We start from the raw sequence: 17,914 nt of genomic DNA, 5'->3' as shown, positions 1-17,914 counted from the left end.
AGGGCATTAATCAGACGCTTTAATCCAACGCGACTTACGATCAGTACATTTGTCAGAAGAAGGAAAAACCAGGGGTGGCTGTTGGTACAGTAAGGATTTTCATAGCACCAAGTGCCAAGCACTAAAAATCGCCAGGTTTTCCGATCCCCGTGTGCAACAAAGATAGCTCGGACACGATGCTACACAACTCGGTACTATATCTATTTAGTATATGCTCCACGTGAACCTCTTAGGATGGCGCAATTTGATTGGTTCGCTTTCTCGGGATATTGGGCAATATCCCGTGATTGAGATCTCAAACTCTGGATATTGTTTTCATCGCAAAATGTCGTCTCGTCACGCTAATAAAAACGAATAACAGAAACAAATAAATCACGGCAAAAAGGGTTGGCCTGTGTATTTTTGGAGTGTTCACGTGTAGTATATGCTAAAACAATCAGGCTCCGTGAATAGTGGGGAACAGCCCCAATACTAGGGCTATTCCCCACTATTCACTTCGCCTTCGGCAAATAATTGTTAAGTACAATGAGTGTGTACATTAAGGGCCATGACGCACAACATAGTGCGTAGGAGGACCGGGAGGGAGGCTATGCAGAGTCTAGGTGAACTCTGACCAGGGGAGTTTTGAGTCTTTTGTGGAAGCTCGGCTGAGTCCCTTAGACAAAGGGTCTGACTTCACCCACTGAAGACATTCATTCAGTGATAGATATTTTACAGGCTGGGATTTTGCCTGCTTGACTGTACAACAACAAAAAAAGAAATGTTTCTGCAATACTCAAAAAAAGTATGGGAAATAAATAGAAAGTGGAAAACTCAAACAAAATAAAAAATATTTGAAAGAAATTCTACCCCCATCCTTTCCATTTACATTATGGCATTTAGCAGACTTGCAATAAGTACATTTGTCAAAGTAAAGAGAAACAACATATCGCTGGCGGCAGAGTCAGGATGTTCGTAGAACCGAGTGCCAGGCACTACCAATTGTTAGGTTAACCCCTTCCCCGTACGCAACAAAGCTACCGACCCATCTGTAGCGCAGTTGGAAAGCATGAGCGGGTGTGTGGCTTGATGGGGCGTTTGCCTGGGGTTCAACCTGGGGGGGGGGGGGGGGAGGGGGTGTCTGTACGTACCCTGCAGGGGGGGGGGGAGGGGGGCTGCTGCTGCTGTGAAGCAGGGGGCTGCTGGCCGTAGGCTGAGTAGGACGACTGCTGGCCGTACCCCCCAGAGGAGGGCTGTCCGCCCCCACTGCCGCCGCCGCCGCTGTAGCCCCCGGAGCTATAGGACTGGCCCGGGTAGCTGCCGCCCCCCCCCTGGCTGGGAGGAGAGGAACCGTACCCTCCTAGGACGGAGGGAGCACAGAAAACGCTCAGAGGCCGATCGAAAGGATTACATTATCGTTCACGCTTTTAGCCAAAGCGACTTAAATTAAGAACATTGGCAGAAGAAGCTCTAACGATCGTTAGGTTAACCCATTCCCCGTACACAACAACGATAGCTTAAGGATGCCACATGAACCTAAAACAACAACAACGTCCTGAATGATTTAAACAAAGATGTAATTCAGTTTTTGGACGACCTCACCCACAATCTTAGCTTAATGCCACCACCACCACCAGTTGAGAAACGCTGTACTGGTGAACCACATGTACCACATGTGGTTCGTGACTCTGCCTACCCCTAGATCACCCACCAACCCTAGCCCCATTAACTCTATATTTTTTCTTTTTTTATCGATTGTTGTGCCCCTATGTAAAGCGCTTTGAGTGTGAGAAAAGCGCTATATCAATTGAATCTATTATTATTATTGTACCACAAAGATATTCTCTTGAATTCCCTTAACATAACAGATCTCATGCAATACACCATAATCATACTGTATTGACCCGTATAGCGATAATAAGCATGCACGTCAAAGCGTGGGAAAAGTGGACCAACTTGAAACTGTACCCGACTGTGGCTGGCCATAGCTGCCGTAGCCTCCCTGGTTGTAGGAGGCAGAGCCACTCTCTGGGCTCTGACTGTACCCTCCCCCTCCTCCGTACCCCCCCTGCTGGCTGTAGCCCTGGCCGGAGGGTTGCCCGTAGCTCTGGCTGGCCGCGCCACCGTAGGAGCCGTAGCTGCGGAGGAATACGCAAGACCAACAGTCGGGTTTCGCTCTCGGACGCGATAACACGTTTGACTAGACGAGGTAGGAATTGAAGGCAGAGGTCAGGTATCTGGATGTGTAGGCACGATATATGAAGGCCTTTGTTGTTGACATCACATTTTCGAACCAGAAACTAATATGATAATAATACACATGATAATAATTATATAATTATAATCATAACAAAAAAACCTGAAAATTATATAAAATCACTCACCCCTGCGGAGCTGACTGGGAATATTCTGAAGGGGAATACAAGACCTGTCAATTCACTCACAACAATTCACATGCAAACACGAGCTCTGTACTAACATATCGACAGATATAAAGACGATTTAATGATCCATACAGCAACGGGAGACCACTTAGTCAAGAGAAAGCACTATATGTGCAGATAGTGTGTCAGCGGTAGATGCCCAACGAGAGCATCATTAAGGGTATTCTAACCGGAGCGCATCATCACCATGCCTGGCTTGCTTTTACGCACTAGCGTAAACTGGGTCAATAGCACAGACCGGCTCATATAAATAACATTGCTCAATGGTAAATGTATGAATTGCAATAGTTAACATCCTGCAGCATACTACGTCTTGAGTTTTTGAATCAGGTCGAATAAGCCAATTTTGCCAATTTTAACCGTGCACTGATGTGGACATAACGTCGTTTAGCTCAGCGCTGGGTTAACGGTGCGCAACCCCCTGTGATGCCATGCTCACGACAACACGGCTCCTATGATATAGCATTACGTTGACATTATAGTATTCTTAATACCACTAAACACGCGTCTTACCGTTAGATGCCATTTCGGCTTCTGGAAATGGGTTTAATGGCCAAAACAATAACGCTAGCCGAGCTCTCCACGGGCGCCGAACACAGACTGACTGGTGCAGGAGCGCCCCTTGGTGGCCAGATCACGCACTGCCATGCCGCTGATACAGAGACTGTCAGTTGGAGGACAGCCCCCTGGTGGCAGGATTACCGCACTGCCACGCATGTCCTGAGGAGAGAAGTACCGTACGTGTATGAAGTATGTGGGGCATGTGCAGTAACAGCAGTGGTTGCTTTGCGTACGTTTTGCTGCCTATGGGATGAGGAGTCATTTAAACTGGGAACCCAGGGGACATGACCCAAACACTATTTTTAAAATACCTATTTTGTCCCCATCACTTTTTAAGCATAATTTGTTTACAGATTTCTGAAAAATTGTTCAATCTTATTCAGGGTATCACTTCAGTTGTTTACTTGGTCAAATTTGAGGGCAGTGCTTTGCCCATTTGATGCGCCATTGTGCGTTTAGTTTCCCTCGCCGTTATTATCTACTCTGACCTCATACCGATCCCCCAGTTCATTGCCAATAATCCCGTATATTGATGACAGTTTAAAAATATGTTACATCTAAGCCATTATATGGCCCCACAACTTTTCAAAACAAAGTTACTTTTGTCTTTTATGTGAAAAATGATATCTCAAAATGTTTAGCCTTTTGGTTACCAATAGAATAAAATAAAATGCCAAATTTTGCTAGTTTTCTTTCCATTTCATTTTCTTACCAATTCAAATTGATATTTTTCTAGGGAAGCATATCTGCATGACCAGCAGCTCATACACTAAAAAAACGTATTTTCCTTGTAGTTTCCTTTCATTCAGTGTGAATACATCCTTAAATATTTGTACGTGCAGATTAGTTGCAAAATCTCCATAGAGTTCATGGAGTGCGTCGACTCATGGGAGAGCACGGTGACTGAGATCCTTTATGCTCCACTTTGCTCCCATACCGTCTGTGGACGTGGACTACAGCACAAACATGGCAACGCAGCACCCTATATTATGGTATGGTGTTTAAATATGCATTTATCCCTTAATATCCCTTTTAAGATTATTTAATCGTCATGCTTATCCGACGTCTGTAGAAAACCGCAGGAACACAGAGAAACAATACTGACAGAACATGTTTAATATTGTTTATTAAAAAGGCACCTGCATGGCACAAAGGGATATAAATGAAATAAAAAGTATTGCTATATCATTGTCCATTCATCTGGCAAGTGGACAGTCCTCCCTGGATGTCTTGTTACTCAAAACTCAGTTGTCGCCAAAATCTAATTTTTTTCACAGCATCTGCAAAGGCTGCTACATATTCAATGAAATGCATTTAAAAATAAAATAAAAATCACTCAACATACAAAATATGACCACATGATATAAAATGCTAGCAAATTTGGTGAAACAAGGTTAGAGAGAATATAGTGCATATTTGTCTATAGGACCATAAATCACAAATGTGGAAAAAAAAAATAAAGAAATATAATCACTGGTTTTGGTCCTGATAACCGATCAATAATATCCTTTTTTTAGGAGTGCTATTAAAGCTTGCTGCATATCTGCGGCCATTTGAGTCAGTAGTTAGTCTGTCAATCATGGGAGCAATAATAAAGCTTCGCCCACCGTCTCTGAGATTAAGTGTTGCATGTGGTGTCAATCTTCAGTTTAGCCCAACTTCCTACAAAACCACCCAATACCAAAATACAACAGCACATAATAATGCAAACACATTGTCATGAATGCTCCCTCTATCAAAATTATTAACCTGAAGAAAAGTTTGAACGTATATAAGTATTCTCCAAATTGGGCGATACAATTGGAGTAAATAAAAATGAAATGTTTGGAAATCAAACGTAATTTACGACCACGATAAAACCTCAGCCACTTCAGTTCCACCACAAGTCTCATCTAAGAAAAGATTTTACACTAAATCATGATATGCACCGACTCGTCTTATACGTTAAACTGCAATGCCCCAGTAGATGTGGTCTAAAGCTTAATAAAAGTAGTGTGGGGATGTACACATGTTTACACCTGGCAGCTCGGAGCGTAGTCGATACTGTACACATACGGTCATGGCAGTCACAGTTCAGTTCTGTGGGACACGCTGACTTTGCACAAATGCGGAACTAGCTTAATGTGTTAGGATGTACAATTTAGCTTACCTTGCACAACCCCCAACCATAGCTGTACTAGGTATAACATGCCCCTTCCCACTGCTTAACACATCGACCCACCAGGAGGCACACTTCCCTTCGCCCTGGGCCGGGACAAAAAGGACCTTTAACGTGCCTTCCCCACATTCACGTTCATCGATTCCTTCTAGGGATGGGCATAATTAATCGATGCTCGATAATTGATCGTTAAGAAATGCGTCGATCAATTTATATTGTTATCGATTAAAAGGACGTTGTGTTGCATACTGTGAGTCTTGAAGCATTTAATTGAATATAACCCTGCCGACTGGTGGAAAGTGAATGGAAGAAGGTTCCCCAGGCTGTCAAAGTTAGCGCGACAATACCTCTGCATCCCCGCAACTTCGGTCCCGTCAGAGCGGGTGTTTTCTGCTGCTGGACTGACAGTTACAAGGCTGCGTTCGCGTCTGACCCCCGAGCATGTTAACATGCTTATATTCCTAAACAAAAATATGTAGGCTGGAGTTACTGTATGCTATGGACGACAGTCGCTCTTTTCTTTCTTAATGTGTTGACTCTCGCTCCGCTTGGTGCCTCTTGGAGTCGTTACATTTTGCCAAAACTGTGATATTTTAGCAACAAGTCCAGCCTTATATATGTTCAATAAGGTATTGCTTTTAGATAGACTAGTTCATGCAATTGTTTGTAAATGGGTGGCTCATCTTTTTGTTGCGAGCCTTTTCCGCGCGCCGGCTGCAGGCATTATATGTCGGCCTTTCCCCCCCCTTTTTTTTCATAAGTTATACAGTTTAATGCCCACTTTTAGCCTACTGCCTTTGTTTGATTATTGTGGTCCGATAAGTTCGCTACTTATTGTAATTGGAATAGGCTACAGATTTAGTCTTGTTGAATCGTTTCCAAACCTTTAAGAGCGCCTGTAGGCGCATTGTTCGGACTTTACGAGCGCCGCATAGGCCTATAACCTATAATGCCTGTATTTATTATTTTAAAACTGTTAAACAGTTGTAGGTCTTCAAGTTAACTGTATTGTATTAATTTTGGCCCATACATTATTGTTGGAATAAAGATTTCATTGATAAAAACATTAGAAAAAAAACATAGAAAAAAGTTAATGATTAATCGATAATTGATCGATAACTCTAGCGATGCTCGATCAAGAAAATTTCTTCAAATGCCCATCCCTAATTCCTTCAACTCATGATTACTCGCTAACGATTTCCTCTTTATAAAAACATGCATAAAAAACATCCTCAGAGGTAGTAGTGATCCGGTACAACGCAGAGCTTTGAGTTAAACCAAGCCCGACCTCTTCTCTGCGGCTCAGCTCAGCTCAGCAGCAGGCAGGCCAGGCTGGGAGCGAGGACCAGAGCCAGCGCCGCGGTGTTCCTCCAGCCCGCGGCGATCAACTGGACCTCCGGGACGGTGGCCCGGATGAAGTCGGCGAACGCGGACACCTTGGCGTACACGCCGGGGCGGTTGGGCTCGGCGCAGCCCAGGCCGAAGCTCACCACCCCCGCCTGGATCCAGGTGTCGTTGCCCATGGGACAGACCAGCGGACCTCCAGAGTCCCCCTGCAGCCGCGGGAGAACCACACACAGGAGGTTGGCACGACACTGTGTGTGCGTGTCTCTGTATGTTAATGTCTCTCTCTGTATGTTAATGTCTCTCTCTGTGTTTGTGTCTCTCTCGCTGTGTTTGTGTCTCTCTCGCTGTGTGTGTGTGTGTGTGTGTGTGTGTGTGTGTGTGTGTGTGTGTGTGTGTGTGTGTGTGTGCGCTAGATATTTTGTTCCAGTCCAAATATCACTGCTGGTCTGTATCTGTGACTGACACAGCACACGTCCAATAAGCCTGCTTGCAGCTGATGTTGTTGTGCGTGGGAGGCGGGGCCTGACCTGACAGGAGTCCTTGCCACCCTCCTGGTAGCCAGCGCAGATCATGTCCGATAGGATGTCCACGACGTCGGTGCCATCAGCGTCGACGCTGTACATCGTGCGGCAGGAAGTCTGATCGATAATTGGCACCATCACTTCCTGCAGAGTCCCCACCCCCGGCAGACTAACTGGGGTTTGGGGAAAGATGGTGCAAATTAAAAAATAACGACCAGAACTGCCCCTCCCTCACTAATATGCGTCTGGTCTGATGCCAGTGCTTCTGTAGGAAAGGTTGGGTGGTATCCAACATGGGTACCAAAGATTAAAGACGTAAAGAAGGTGGAGAAGAAGCCTTATCTGAACACAACGCAGCCATAAAAAAACAAAATGGAGGTTACAACCTGGTCTAGCGGTTAGGAAATCTAGACTCACTGCATCTAGCACGTGCGTCATTTAACCTGTATTTGATCTGTAAAGACCATGAGAGTCAGGCCAATCAGTTAAAGACAAAAACAACACCGGGCCACAACGGCTTTATCCTTCTTTTGCTACACAATTGTTTTTACTTGTTTTACCATTAAACCCCCCCCCCCCCCCCCCGGAATAAGCCCCCCACAGCCCACCTCCTTGCCGGATGTGGCCCCAGCCAGTGACGTAGCAGGGGCGGCCCCCGGGGAACCGCACCCCGCCGTCCGGGAGGCACACGGGCCTCACGTACTCGCTCCACTCCACCGGCCCGTCCAGCTGCACCAGGGCCAGGTCGCCGCCCCTCTCGGGGCTCTGGTAGCCCGACGCCACCAGCACGCGTGACGCCCGCCGCACCGTCTCGAACCGGTTGAAGCCGTTGAGCTGGTACCGGCCCACGTACAGCCGGTACTCCGACACGTCCGACGGACTGGGGGGGGGGGGGGGGGGTCGGAGAGGAACTTAGTGTGTCAAAATCAGGCAAGAAACAAGTTATACCGTGACTATAAAAAGGGGCTGATTATGGTCCCTCGTTCACGCAACCCAAAGGGGGTTTACGGACCCCTTACGTCCTGGCGGAGCCTCCTCGCGTCCGACGCAAGGGCCGGACGTGCGCCTCCCAGACGCTGTAACCTTCCGGTGAGGCGGTGCAGCAGTAAAGGGCTGTGGTCGGTCCGCTCAGTAAAACCCGGCGCAGAACCAAAACAGGTTTACGGCCGCGACGAAGCGTGTGCGTGGCCCTTGCGTTGCGTGAACGCGGGACGATAATCAGCCTTTAACTGTACTTATAATAGTAGGCTTTTATGTCTGCCTGGAGTGCTGTGAGTGTGCGTTTATGTTCCTCTTTTAAGGGATATCGACCGCTCTTCTAACAGAGGTCATAGTCTGGCATGAGTATCATAACGCAGATGAATGAATTGTATGCATTGTTTTTGCAACCAGAGCAGTTCAGTCCACGGTCTTTTCATTCCTGACAGACACTGGGTAGGCTTGCACTGATGGTGCCTTCCTCAGAGCACTTCGGTAGCTTCCACCAGAATTCAGCAACAAGGCAACCGACGTCGTGCCAATGCCACAGGTAAAGGCGGGCGAATGTTTAATCGTCGCTGCAACTCAAGTTTGTTGTAACCACATTCATGGATGGTACTGGATGAGAGGACATTTCAAAAAAGGAACCCCAGACAACCGTCCATGTTCCAGGTTCCATTGGCGTCCAGCGTCTCCTGCGCTCCGCGGTAGACGCCGTATACAGACCCGCGGTTGAAGGGGCTTCGGGTGGTTTTATAGAGCTTCAAACCCACTCACGTTGGGAAGCAGTGGGCGGCCGAGAGCACCCAGTCGGCGGCGATGAGCGAGCCCCCGCACACGTGTCCGTTGGCCCCCTGCTGGATGTCCACCTGCCACGGCCACGCCCCCTCCACCGCATCACTTCCTCCCACGATGCGGTTCTCCGGGGGGGCTCGGCCACACACTGCGGAGGAAGAAGATGGATGAAGTAATGGCTGGGAAAACTAATATTGACCCGAGTTGAAAACAAGCAACCGCACCCACACTTACTTTGATATTGTATGACAGACTCACTTGATATATACTTCGAGTGCATTGTTATGCTATTCATAGCGTTATTGAACTTTATGTTCAAACTCAAAATGTGTCATTGGTGTTGTGTAAGGCCGAGCCGACTTAAGTGTTTATATTTGTCATTGCTCAACTTCACTTTTATCCTTTACCTTGAGAGAGGCATGACCTCAGACCTGTTGGAGGAGCACAAACACACATTTACATGAGGATAAACACACAAATGACTGTGGAATTGTTTTCTGAGAGATGCAAATGATCCTGAATGGAACTCACCTGTTGCCACCAAAACAACGAGGAACGTGTTCATTCTCCTGTTAGAGAATGACTAGATCAGATCAACATAGATCGACACAGCACAACAATGGCAAAACAGGGCTCGCTGCTTTAACTTAGCCTCCCGTGACAAAGCGAGGAAGACAATGACCTCTAAAGGCTCCTGTCCTGGGCAACAATAACTTTACCTACCGCAGGAACCACCAACCAAAAGTTGTTCTTCTTTATGTTGTTCTCCAAACATAAGACGAACATCACATTTGTGATGAACTTCACCATGGAATGATAAAACGATAACTAAGAGAATACTATATTAAATAATAGGGAAGGGGAAATTAATATAGGCCTACCTATAACAGGTGCAGGTTGAACCGTTTACAAAATAGGCCTACACTATCAAAAAGGTGTGGTTCCTGATCTCTGATGTTATGTATTTGATCAAGTGAGGCAGGATTATCGGAATTGGCCAAAAATTTGGGGAAATATCGTTTTTTTTCGATTATGCAAACTGTCATCGTCTGGATCAGCAGCCGAACTGTACTATTTCTCGACTGCGAAAAACACCTTTATAAAGAAAGAAGAACACAGCCCTGACCGGGTGGGATCTGGATGGTCCAAAACCAACAGGCGAGGAAGTCGCCTCAAGGTGAAGCGTTTTAATCACCTGTAATTGAGCAAAGCGGTTCGTCTTCCTGGTTGGACGATCGTTTAACTCTGGCCAGGATGCAGTGGTGTAGTCTACAGGTGTACAGGTGTATCCGCTATTCATCCAGGTAACGTGACGATCGCTTGATTAATCCCAGCAGTCCGCCATCCGTGGTAAATTACCAAGAATGTTGTCAAACCAGAAAGTCGATCTAGGAGGAGAACCAATCAGATGGCTGGGGTTTCCTCCTCCCCCATTATCTCAGGCGGCACTGGGATCAGCTGAAAGGGAGTACTTGGAAAAATTCATTTTCTGTTGTTTTGTTTTGTCTTGAAAAAATGTTACATGATTCCACAATCATTTAATTCGTCTAATCTGAATACCTGCCAATCTTGATTCTCTCTTTCTCTATACCTCTCTCTATGTAGGCCTAAGTGAAGAGCCAGCCCAGGTTTCGGCCTGTTTGCATGTTCTTGTCATCAAATAACATGCACTGACAATACATTCTTCTTTGTTTTCCCCTCCTCAAAATGTTTTGTGCTGGTGAACACAAGCTCTTTAACTTCTCAACCGCTTGAAAATCAAGTTACCAACCTGAATCATACGAGCGTCAGGTTTCAACCATCTCTCCCTCCTTTATACAGCACATAGCCTACTTTGTTTTTTGCATTGCATTTGTGTACTATAATATATACTGTGAATTAGTGGCACATGGCCGCTTTATAATTTATACCGTCTGTTTTGTTTGTCTTTACTTTTGCATCTAATTTTATTTTCCTTGGCACTTAGTATTTTTATTGTACGTCATACTGATTTCTACTGCTGCTGTTGTAAAATACAAATTTCTCCTCCGGGGTATTCATAAAGTTGTTATCTAGTCTAGTAGCTCTCCCAATATTTCCTCTTGCTTTTCAAGCAATCATTTGTCAAAAGACAAGCGTATGAGTAGAGTATGAGTCAGCAAATCTGTGTAGGATGTCTACCAATAATCTTAATATAGGATTCACATCCCTTCCCAGTCAGCTCAAGACGAGGTTAACTAATACTTACCTCAGGGATCAATAAAGTCATCTGTATCAGTTATTGGTGACAGCGGCCAATCTATCATGTTGCCATATGTCGTGCAGGGGGTGAAACTCTCCACCGACAGATGCTTTGTGTACCTTGTGCATCCCCCGGCCTAGGGACTCAAACACTCTGCCAATGAGAATCTTCCTAGCAACACGACAACTCACCTACCGTATCAGGCAGCATATGCTCCTCCCATAGTGAGCCATATATTTAACTTCAGGTCTTTCACATATGCAGGTTCATTTATCTGATGTTTTCCTTCATCCCTGCCACACAAATGTGTTTTAGAAATAAACAAAGGATAAAATGGTTGCACAAATTGGTTTTTGATATTGCATCAGTAGAGTCATAAAAAAAAAAAAAAGATTCAGACACAATTTTGTTTGGTATATTTTTAAAAAAATATGGACACTTGTAAATGTACACAGGCTATTCATATAAGAACACAACAGGGCCTTCAGAGTAGAACAAAAAAACAGGAACGAGGAGATGAAGGTGTGGAGGAGAGGCTCCACCTCTCACTTCTTGGACAGCTTGGCTTGTTTGTGCTTGGGCGGCGCCCACTTCAGACACATGTTGTCCACTGTGGAGGAGACACACAACAACACGTCAGAGCTCCCTGTAGCAGCAGAAACATACGGTTACCAGGACTCAACTCTTGAGGGAGCGAACACACACACACTCCCAGAAAATAATAGTTTTGCCCATCCCTAGTGCCTGTGTTGGGTGACTTCTGGTACTGGTTAGGTTGTGTCTGTACTGGTCAGGTTGTCTGTGTACCTGTGATGGGGGGCTTCTGGTACTGGGTAGGGTGTGTGTGTACCTGTGATGGGGGCTTCTTGTACTGGGTAGGGTGTGTGTGTACCTGTGATGGGGGCTTCTTGTACTGGGTAGGGCGTGTGTGTACCTGTGATGGGGGCTTCTTGTACTGGGAAGGGTGTGTGTGTACCTGTGATGGGGGCTTCTTGTACTGGGTAGGGTGTGTGTGTACCTGTGATGGGGGCTTCTTGTACTGGGTAGGGTGTGTGTGTACCTGTGATGGGGGGCTTCTTGTACTGGGTAGGGTGTGTGTGTACCTGTGATGGGGGGCTTCTTGTACTGGGTAGGGTGTGTGTGTACCTGTGATGGGGGGCTTCTTGTACTGGGTAGGGTGTGTGTGTACCTGTGATGGGGGGCTTCTTGTACTGGGCGCTCTTGAGGTGCTCTTCGACCAGCTTGGGGGTGACACAGATGACATGTTGGCCCTTCCAGTACTTCACCATGTTGAGCGACTGCAGCGTGCTGATGATGTCCCCCTGCGTGATGCTGGTCATCTGGCTGTGGACGGACGGACAGACAGACAGACAGACAGACAGACAGACAGACAGACAGACAGACAGCAGGGCCCAGAGGTCAGAATCGCCGTAACAACGTCAATAGAAATAAACCACCTGTAAACTTGGGGAAATCAGCAGATCCGTTGAATCCCTTACCGTGCATTCACACCAAAAGCAAAATATACACATACATCAAATATACAGATACATATTACAAGTCAATGTAAAAATGCAAATAGATTCAAATCTTTCGCCAGAAATGGCTCGATGCAAACAATGTGGTACTCAAAATTCTACTTGCTCGCTGGAGTTGAAATATTAAAATTTTGCTTGATGCCGAATCACCCGCACGAGAAAGGTTCGCACTAGTAACACGAGCAGAATACCCGCTTGGCTTTGGGTGCGACCGCGGCCCGAGGCTCTGGCCTCCTCACCTGAGGTCTTTGATGGACAGCGTGCCCCTGAAGTCCCGGAGGATCTCCAGGAGGACCCAGGACCAGTAGCTGCGGTAGCTCAGCTTGCCCAGGTCCGACAGGGGCTTCTCCGGGGAGCCCACCGTACTCTCGATCTTGGACAGCTCGTAGCCTGGCGCGACACACACACACACACACACACACACACACACACACACACAGTCTGACACTCGATCCAATACTGTATGCCTGGTTGTCAATAAGCAGGGACAGGGCCGTTTCTACTCACTGAAGGCTATGAGGAACTTCCCGTAGCCGCGGCGCTGGTAGGGCGGCAGGGTGAGGATGCACGCCACGTTGTTCCCGTCGGGGGACTCCTTCTCCTGCAGCACAACACGGGGGGGGGGGGGGGGGAGAGTCATGGCTCGGTCACACACTCACACCATCAGCAGAGCTCGCCCACACTGCACCGTGAAACACATCCCCACACTCGGGCTGTCGCCTGGTTCACAAATAAATCGCATTTGAACATACAAATAAAAGATTTAAATGTATTTACATGTTTAGCGCAAAAGAGCTACGTTTAAATAAATGTCGCACAATCACACAAAATAACACAATGGTGATGGAGGCGATATGGCCCACGGTGAGTCTTTGCATTTGCCGTATTTTGAAGGTAACGAACTGAGTCTCTTTGGGGATTTCCAGCAGCGCAGTTAGCTGTCATTTTTCATCAGCCAGCACTGTTGAGCCACCCGAGACGGTAAACACTGTAGGTGAGGATCTTACACACACTTCTGCTTTCAGTCTCGTGTGTGTGACGCCGTGCAGTTTTTTGCCGCCAAAGAGAAGAAAACAGATCTTTGAGAGATCTTTGGAGCCATTTTATAATAATACATTCCTGCTTTACACGCTTCACCCAGAGGGGGGAGCCAGAAGGTCAGCACAATCTCAAAATAAGGTTTGATCGAGTTAAATGGAATATAAAATAATTAAATAAATCGATGCCCAGACAAATAGGGATAGCGGTTTTATCGAAACAATTATTTATTTTTTTAAATGTAAATACTGGAAATAATGTGTTCCTTGTGGTATTCATAATTGCCCAACATTTTCTTTCTTCTTCTTCTACTCGTAAATAAATATGAGCTCAGATTTCGAGATGAAATAGATAGGGAGATCACTAAATAAGTCACATCGACAGCCAGGCTGGGAGGTATCAGCATAATCAAAATGAAAAAAAAGCATGGTTTCAACCAACAACAATGCATACAATTAGAATGTATCCAAGCTCTTAGCATCAGACGGAATATTTTCTTTCAAGACTCCAGAGACTCGAGGTAGTCAAGTTCTCAAGGCAGTTTCAAAATACTGAAGCTAAATTGGACGGCCCCAATTCACACAAATGATCGCACTGCCAATGAGCGGTACCTTGGAGAAGTAGCCCACTATGTGAGCCCCGTGTCGGTTGACCTCTGTTAGGATGTAGAATATGAAGGGCTCCACGTCAAAGTACAGCGTCTTGTGGTCCAGGAACAGCTTGGCCAGTAGACACAGGTTCTGACAGTAGATCTGCGCACACACAAACACACACCGCTTTACCAGTCAGCACCTCTACGTCAACACGGACATCACTGCTTTTATATTTTCTAACTAAATAACGCTGACGATGTTATTCTTAAACTGCCTTGCTTTTCATGTCCCTCCCCTATTGCATCCTAACCATCCCTGGACTGAAGGGGCCCTCACTCTGTTTCCCAGCTCCAGGTTTCTCTGTTTGGGTGGGGTGGGGGTGGGGTTCTATGGTTGGGGGGGGGGGGGCATACGTAATGTGGCCGGTCACGCTCTTTCAGATTGGAAGTTTGATTAAGGGCGAGACAAACAAAATGGACTTCACTTACTGTATTAGAGAATGAATTTCATAATAACACAAATGGAGAATAAATAATAGCAATGAGGTTTAACTAGGGGGCGCCGTTTCAACACATTTCAATGGATTGGACTCATTTGTGTTCGCCCGCATTAGATTTCAGATGCATTAAGCAGATATTGACGGAGCCTCACCTTGTGGTCTCGCCCGTCCACCTCAAACACAGAGATGTTGCTCCTTCGGTAGATCTCCTTTCCCTGGGGCTGCTTCCACTGACAGTGGGACTGGACGGGACAGAAAGCAGGCAGAGAGGATGAGGACGATTCAGCTCAACCATTGGATAGCAGGTAGACACACAATCAATCGTTTTCCTCCCTTAGAAACACATATTGACGTAAGAAAACAACCCCCACAGACAAAGAACAGGGTGATTAAACCATTGTTGCATCTCCCCTGGCTTCACTCACCCCCACTCAATCCAATTTGTCAAAAGGAGAATTTAGCCTTTAGGGAAGAGCTCTTCTGGCCACGAATGTACTCAATAGCAGTAAACAGGTGGCACGTGGATTCAAAGAGATAGCGTGCTATTGCCATTGTTTACAACCTTGACGAGGCACGCATAATGCTAAATGCTTTTGGGCGAATCGGCATGGGTTTCGGCATGTGATTTTGACGTTAGAGTGAAGGCAGTAATAGAAACGATGGTTTAAACACTCAAGCCTCTATTGTCCTTTAATAATAGGGTCTGATTATCGTTTTTGTAGTTATAACGCCACAGGATAACCCCGGCAGCTGGTCCCTGAGCCCAAGGCTCGAGGTGCCGCTACTCACCAGGTGGTACCGGAAGGTCTTCTCGTACTTCATGTACTTCAGGCAGTACTCGCAGATCCACAGCTTGGGCTGCTTGCCGTAGTCCTCGGGGAAGGGTGAAAAGTACCAGGCATCGATCTCGAAGTTGCCGATCTGGATCTTGTCCACGTATTTCACCTTGGTGATCTGGGGCCCGGTGGAAACACAGGCGGTGTGAGAGGAAGAGCCGGCTAGCTACGCGTTACCGTCACTGACCGGTGACTAGTCACATCTCACGGAATGTGGCCACACTCTAAAGGCTCTCGGGTTACCATGGCAACATTAACTAACTGAATCATCACTATTTTCACCAACTGATAAATATTAACAGCATAACAAACACACTTTTGTTGCGACGCTATAGCCAGGCAGGAGGCACAATATATTGAAATGAGTGTACACTGCTCCTATTGCAGTAAAAATAATTAGCAACAATATAGAGCACCCCTTAATATTAACACAATAGAAAATCAAGGCTATACCACAATAAATAACCAAAATATTGTGAATATAATAGCAACATAGAACTGCAGTTAGATCTCAGACCGAAGCCACACATGCATTGCACCCTCCTTACCGCCTCGTGCTCTTTCTCCAAGGCGGCCGTTGCCGGGTCCATCTCCGCATACGTCTATGGGGGTAAAGCAATCTAGTTAAGGGCATAACAGCGTAACCCTGAACGAGGACAAAGACCAAGAAAGAGGGCCCATAGCAAAAAGACAAATCTCAACAGATCACAAACAAGGCTAGTTTGTGCTCTGTTGAGGATTTTCTTGAAATTAAATGCTTGAAATGTACAACCTTCTGGCAGTACTTTTCAACCATCACCCAACTGAACACCATAACATCGGTGGAGCCAACTGAGCACCATAACATCGGTGGAGCCTACTGATCACCATAACATCGGTGGAGAAACCCCATTATGACCCCGGAGATAGAGAGAGGAGAGAACAAACGTACATCAGCTTACCTTCTGTACATGGTTAATTTCGTCATGTTTGCGCTTCTGGTTGCGGGTGATCTTCCTTTCTGGCTGGTCCACGAGATCCCCGATGCTTCCCAACTCTGTGCTCTTTCTGACTGCATCTTTGACGGTCTTGGTCAGCGCCAGGCGTGACTTCCCCACCCACTCGTCCAAGCGTCTGTTGACTGCGGGGATGCGAAGTGCAACAGACGGGACAGCAGGATGACAGACGGCAGACAGCACAGGAAGCGATGGGGGGGGGGGGGGGAATCAACAATGGATCATGAAGAGATAAAAAATAGAAATGTGTCAGAGAGAGCAATGTGCATCAATAGGATTAATACGTCTTCCATCTGTGGTTGAATATGCATTGACGGTGGCAGTGACTTACAGCCCACGTAGTGTACATAAAACTCTTCCCTTCCCTCTACGTCGTTCGTCCGGGACTGGATAACTTCCGCCGAATCTGAAAAACGAGAGCATCCAAATCATGCAAAGCTACGAAAACAACCCGGGATAAACAACCGATCAGCCCATGGATGCAGAGACGAACACCGCACTGGTCAGGAGACAGCACTCACGCCAGGTCTTGTCAGCCCGCTGGCACAGATAAGTCCCTCCGATCTCCACCGTGGCGTCCTGCTCCCGGCCGCAGCCCAGCATGGCACCCTCCGGGGTGTGCTGGCTACTCGAGCCCCCGGACTCTCTGGACCGGTGCACGGCCTCCGTCTCGTACTCCTCCCCGCCGCTGCCGTTTGAGGAGCAGGCTGCAGCAATCCCCGACTCGGAGTCCCTCCTGTCCCGCTCCGAGTGCGCCGACTCCAGGTCGTCGTCCATTGTGTTGTCGGAGCTCTTGACGTTACAGTTTTTGTACAGGTTATGTAACGCGGTGGCCGCCCCGCCAGGCATAATTTCGTCTTTTTTACGGGGAAACAATTGAAAATACCCGCCTCTCCGCTTGGGCGTTCTCGACGGTTCCTAACAGAAGTAGCTCTGTGTGCTCAACGCAATAACAAACACAGTAAAGATGGCGTCGTTTCTACGTTGGCCTATGCCGCATGCGCAATAGTCAAAAGCGAACGAGCAATATATCTGCGCAGCTCGTGGTGCAGGGCGCGGGCCGGGTGCAATAGGCACACCCCTTTTATGCAAATATATCCGTTTGTTTTTTATTCTTTTTTTTTTTTTTTTCGGTTCTTTCCTACAATATATTTTAACCAAATAATATACCTGAAGTAAAAAATAAATGGTGTTAAAATTGTCTACCTAAAAAGGTAAATATAATGTGAAATGTTACAGTACCCTCTTCAGGCAAGTATTGTAATTGCATCCATATTCCATTATGGGAAATACTAATCTCAGATCCAGCAGTCCTATTTAGATAAGACACTGATTACTTTATAGATCCCGGAGAAAATTATGTTACACATGAATCGAAGGTCAGATTTGTAAGAGTAGATTATTACCAGAC

General features: G+C 46.6%; 3 protein-coding genes across 4 annotated transcripts; all 3 read right to left on the bottom strand.

The window, feature by feature from the left end:
• Window positions 1–1,088: 1,088 nt before the first annotated feature.
• LOC132469887 (RNA-binding protein FUS-like) lies at window positions 1,089–3,088 on the bottom strand. The gene is made up of 4 exons (XM_060068008.1): window positions 2,937–3,088; window positions 2,364–2,388; window positions 1,948–2,117; window positions 1,089–1,339 (listed from the first exon to the last, which is right to left on the bottom strand). The coding sequence occupies exons 1-4, from the start codon at window positions 2,947–2,949 to the stop codon at window positions 1,089–1,091; spliced, it is 459 nt and encodes a 152-aa protein (XP_059923991.1). The 5' UTR covers window positions 2,950–3,088.
• A 3,202-nt stretch (window positions 3,089–6,290) lies between these two features.
• Window positions 6,291–10,181, bottom strand: si:dkey-16l2.17 (serine protease 33). 2 transcript variants are annotated; one of them, XM_060073880.1, is made up of 7 exons: window positions 9,910–10,181; window positions 9,315–9,352; window positions 9,191–9,214; window positions 8,766–8,931; window positions 7,619–7,890; window positions 7,017–7,183; window positions 6,291–6,695 (listed from the first exon to the last, which is right to left on the bottom strand). In XM_060073880.1, the coding sequence occupies exons 2-7, from the start codon at window positions 9,346–9,348 to the stop codon at window positions 6,450–6,452; spliced, it is 909 nt and encodes a 302-aa protein (XP_059929863.1). In that variant the 5' UTR covers window positions 9,349–9,352; window positions 9,910–10,181; the 3' UTR covers window positions 6,291–6,449. The 2 variants fall into 2 exon arrangements, with proteins under 2 accessions (XP_059929863.1, XP_059929856.1); XM_060073873.1 differs by having other exon boundaries at window positions 9,979–10,180.
• Window positions 10,182–11,408: 1,227 nt separating this feature from the next.
• On the bottom strand, window positions 11,409–17,512 carry kat8 (K(lysine) acetyltransferase 8). Its single transcript, XM_060073712.1, has 11 exons — window positions 17,025–17,512; window positions 16,835–16,909; window positions 16,450–16,628; window positions 16,057–16,110; window positions 15,462–15,626; window positions 14,825–14,914; window positions 14,192–14,332; window positions 13,050–13,143; window positions 12,782–12,932; window positions 12,194–12,348; window positions 11,409–11,614 (listed from the first exon to the last, which is right to left on the bottom strand). Exons 1-11 carry the CDS (start codon window positions 17,350–17,352, stop codon window positions 11,550–11,552), a joined length of 1,497 nt encoding a protein of 498 aa, XP_059929695.1. The 5' UTR covers window positions 17,353–17,512; the 3' UTR covers window positions 11,409–11,549.
• Between the last annotated feature and the right edge of the window lie 402 nt (window positions 17,513–17,914).

The sequence above is a fragment of the Gadus macrocephalus genome, chromosome 2 (genome assembly GCF_031168955.1).
Source record: "Gadus macrocephalus chromosome 2, ASM3116895v1".
Lineage (NCBI taxonomy): Eukaryota > Metazoa > Chordata > Actinopteri > Gadiformes > Gadidae > Gadus > Gadus macrocephalus.
This window is presented reverse-complemented; position numbering and strand designations above follow the sequence as displayed.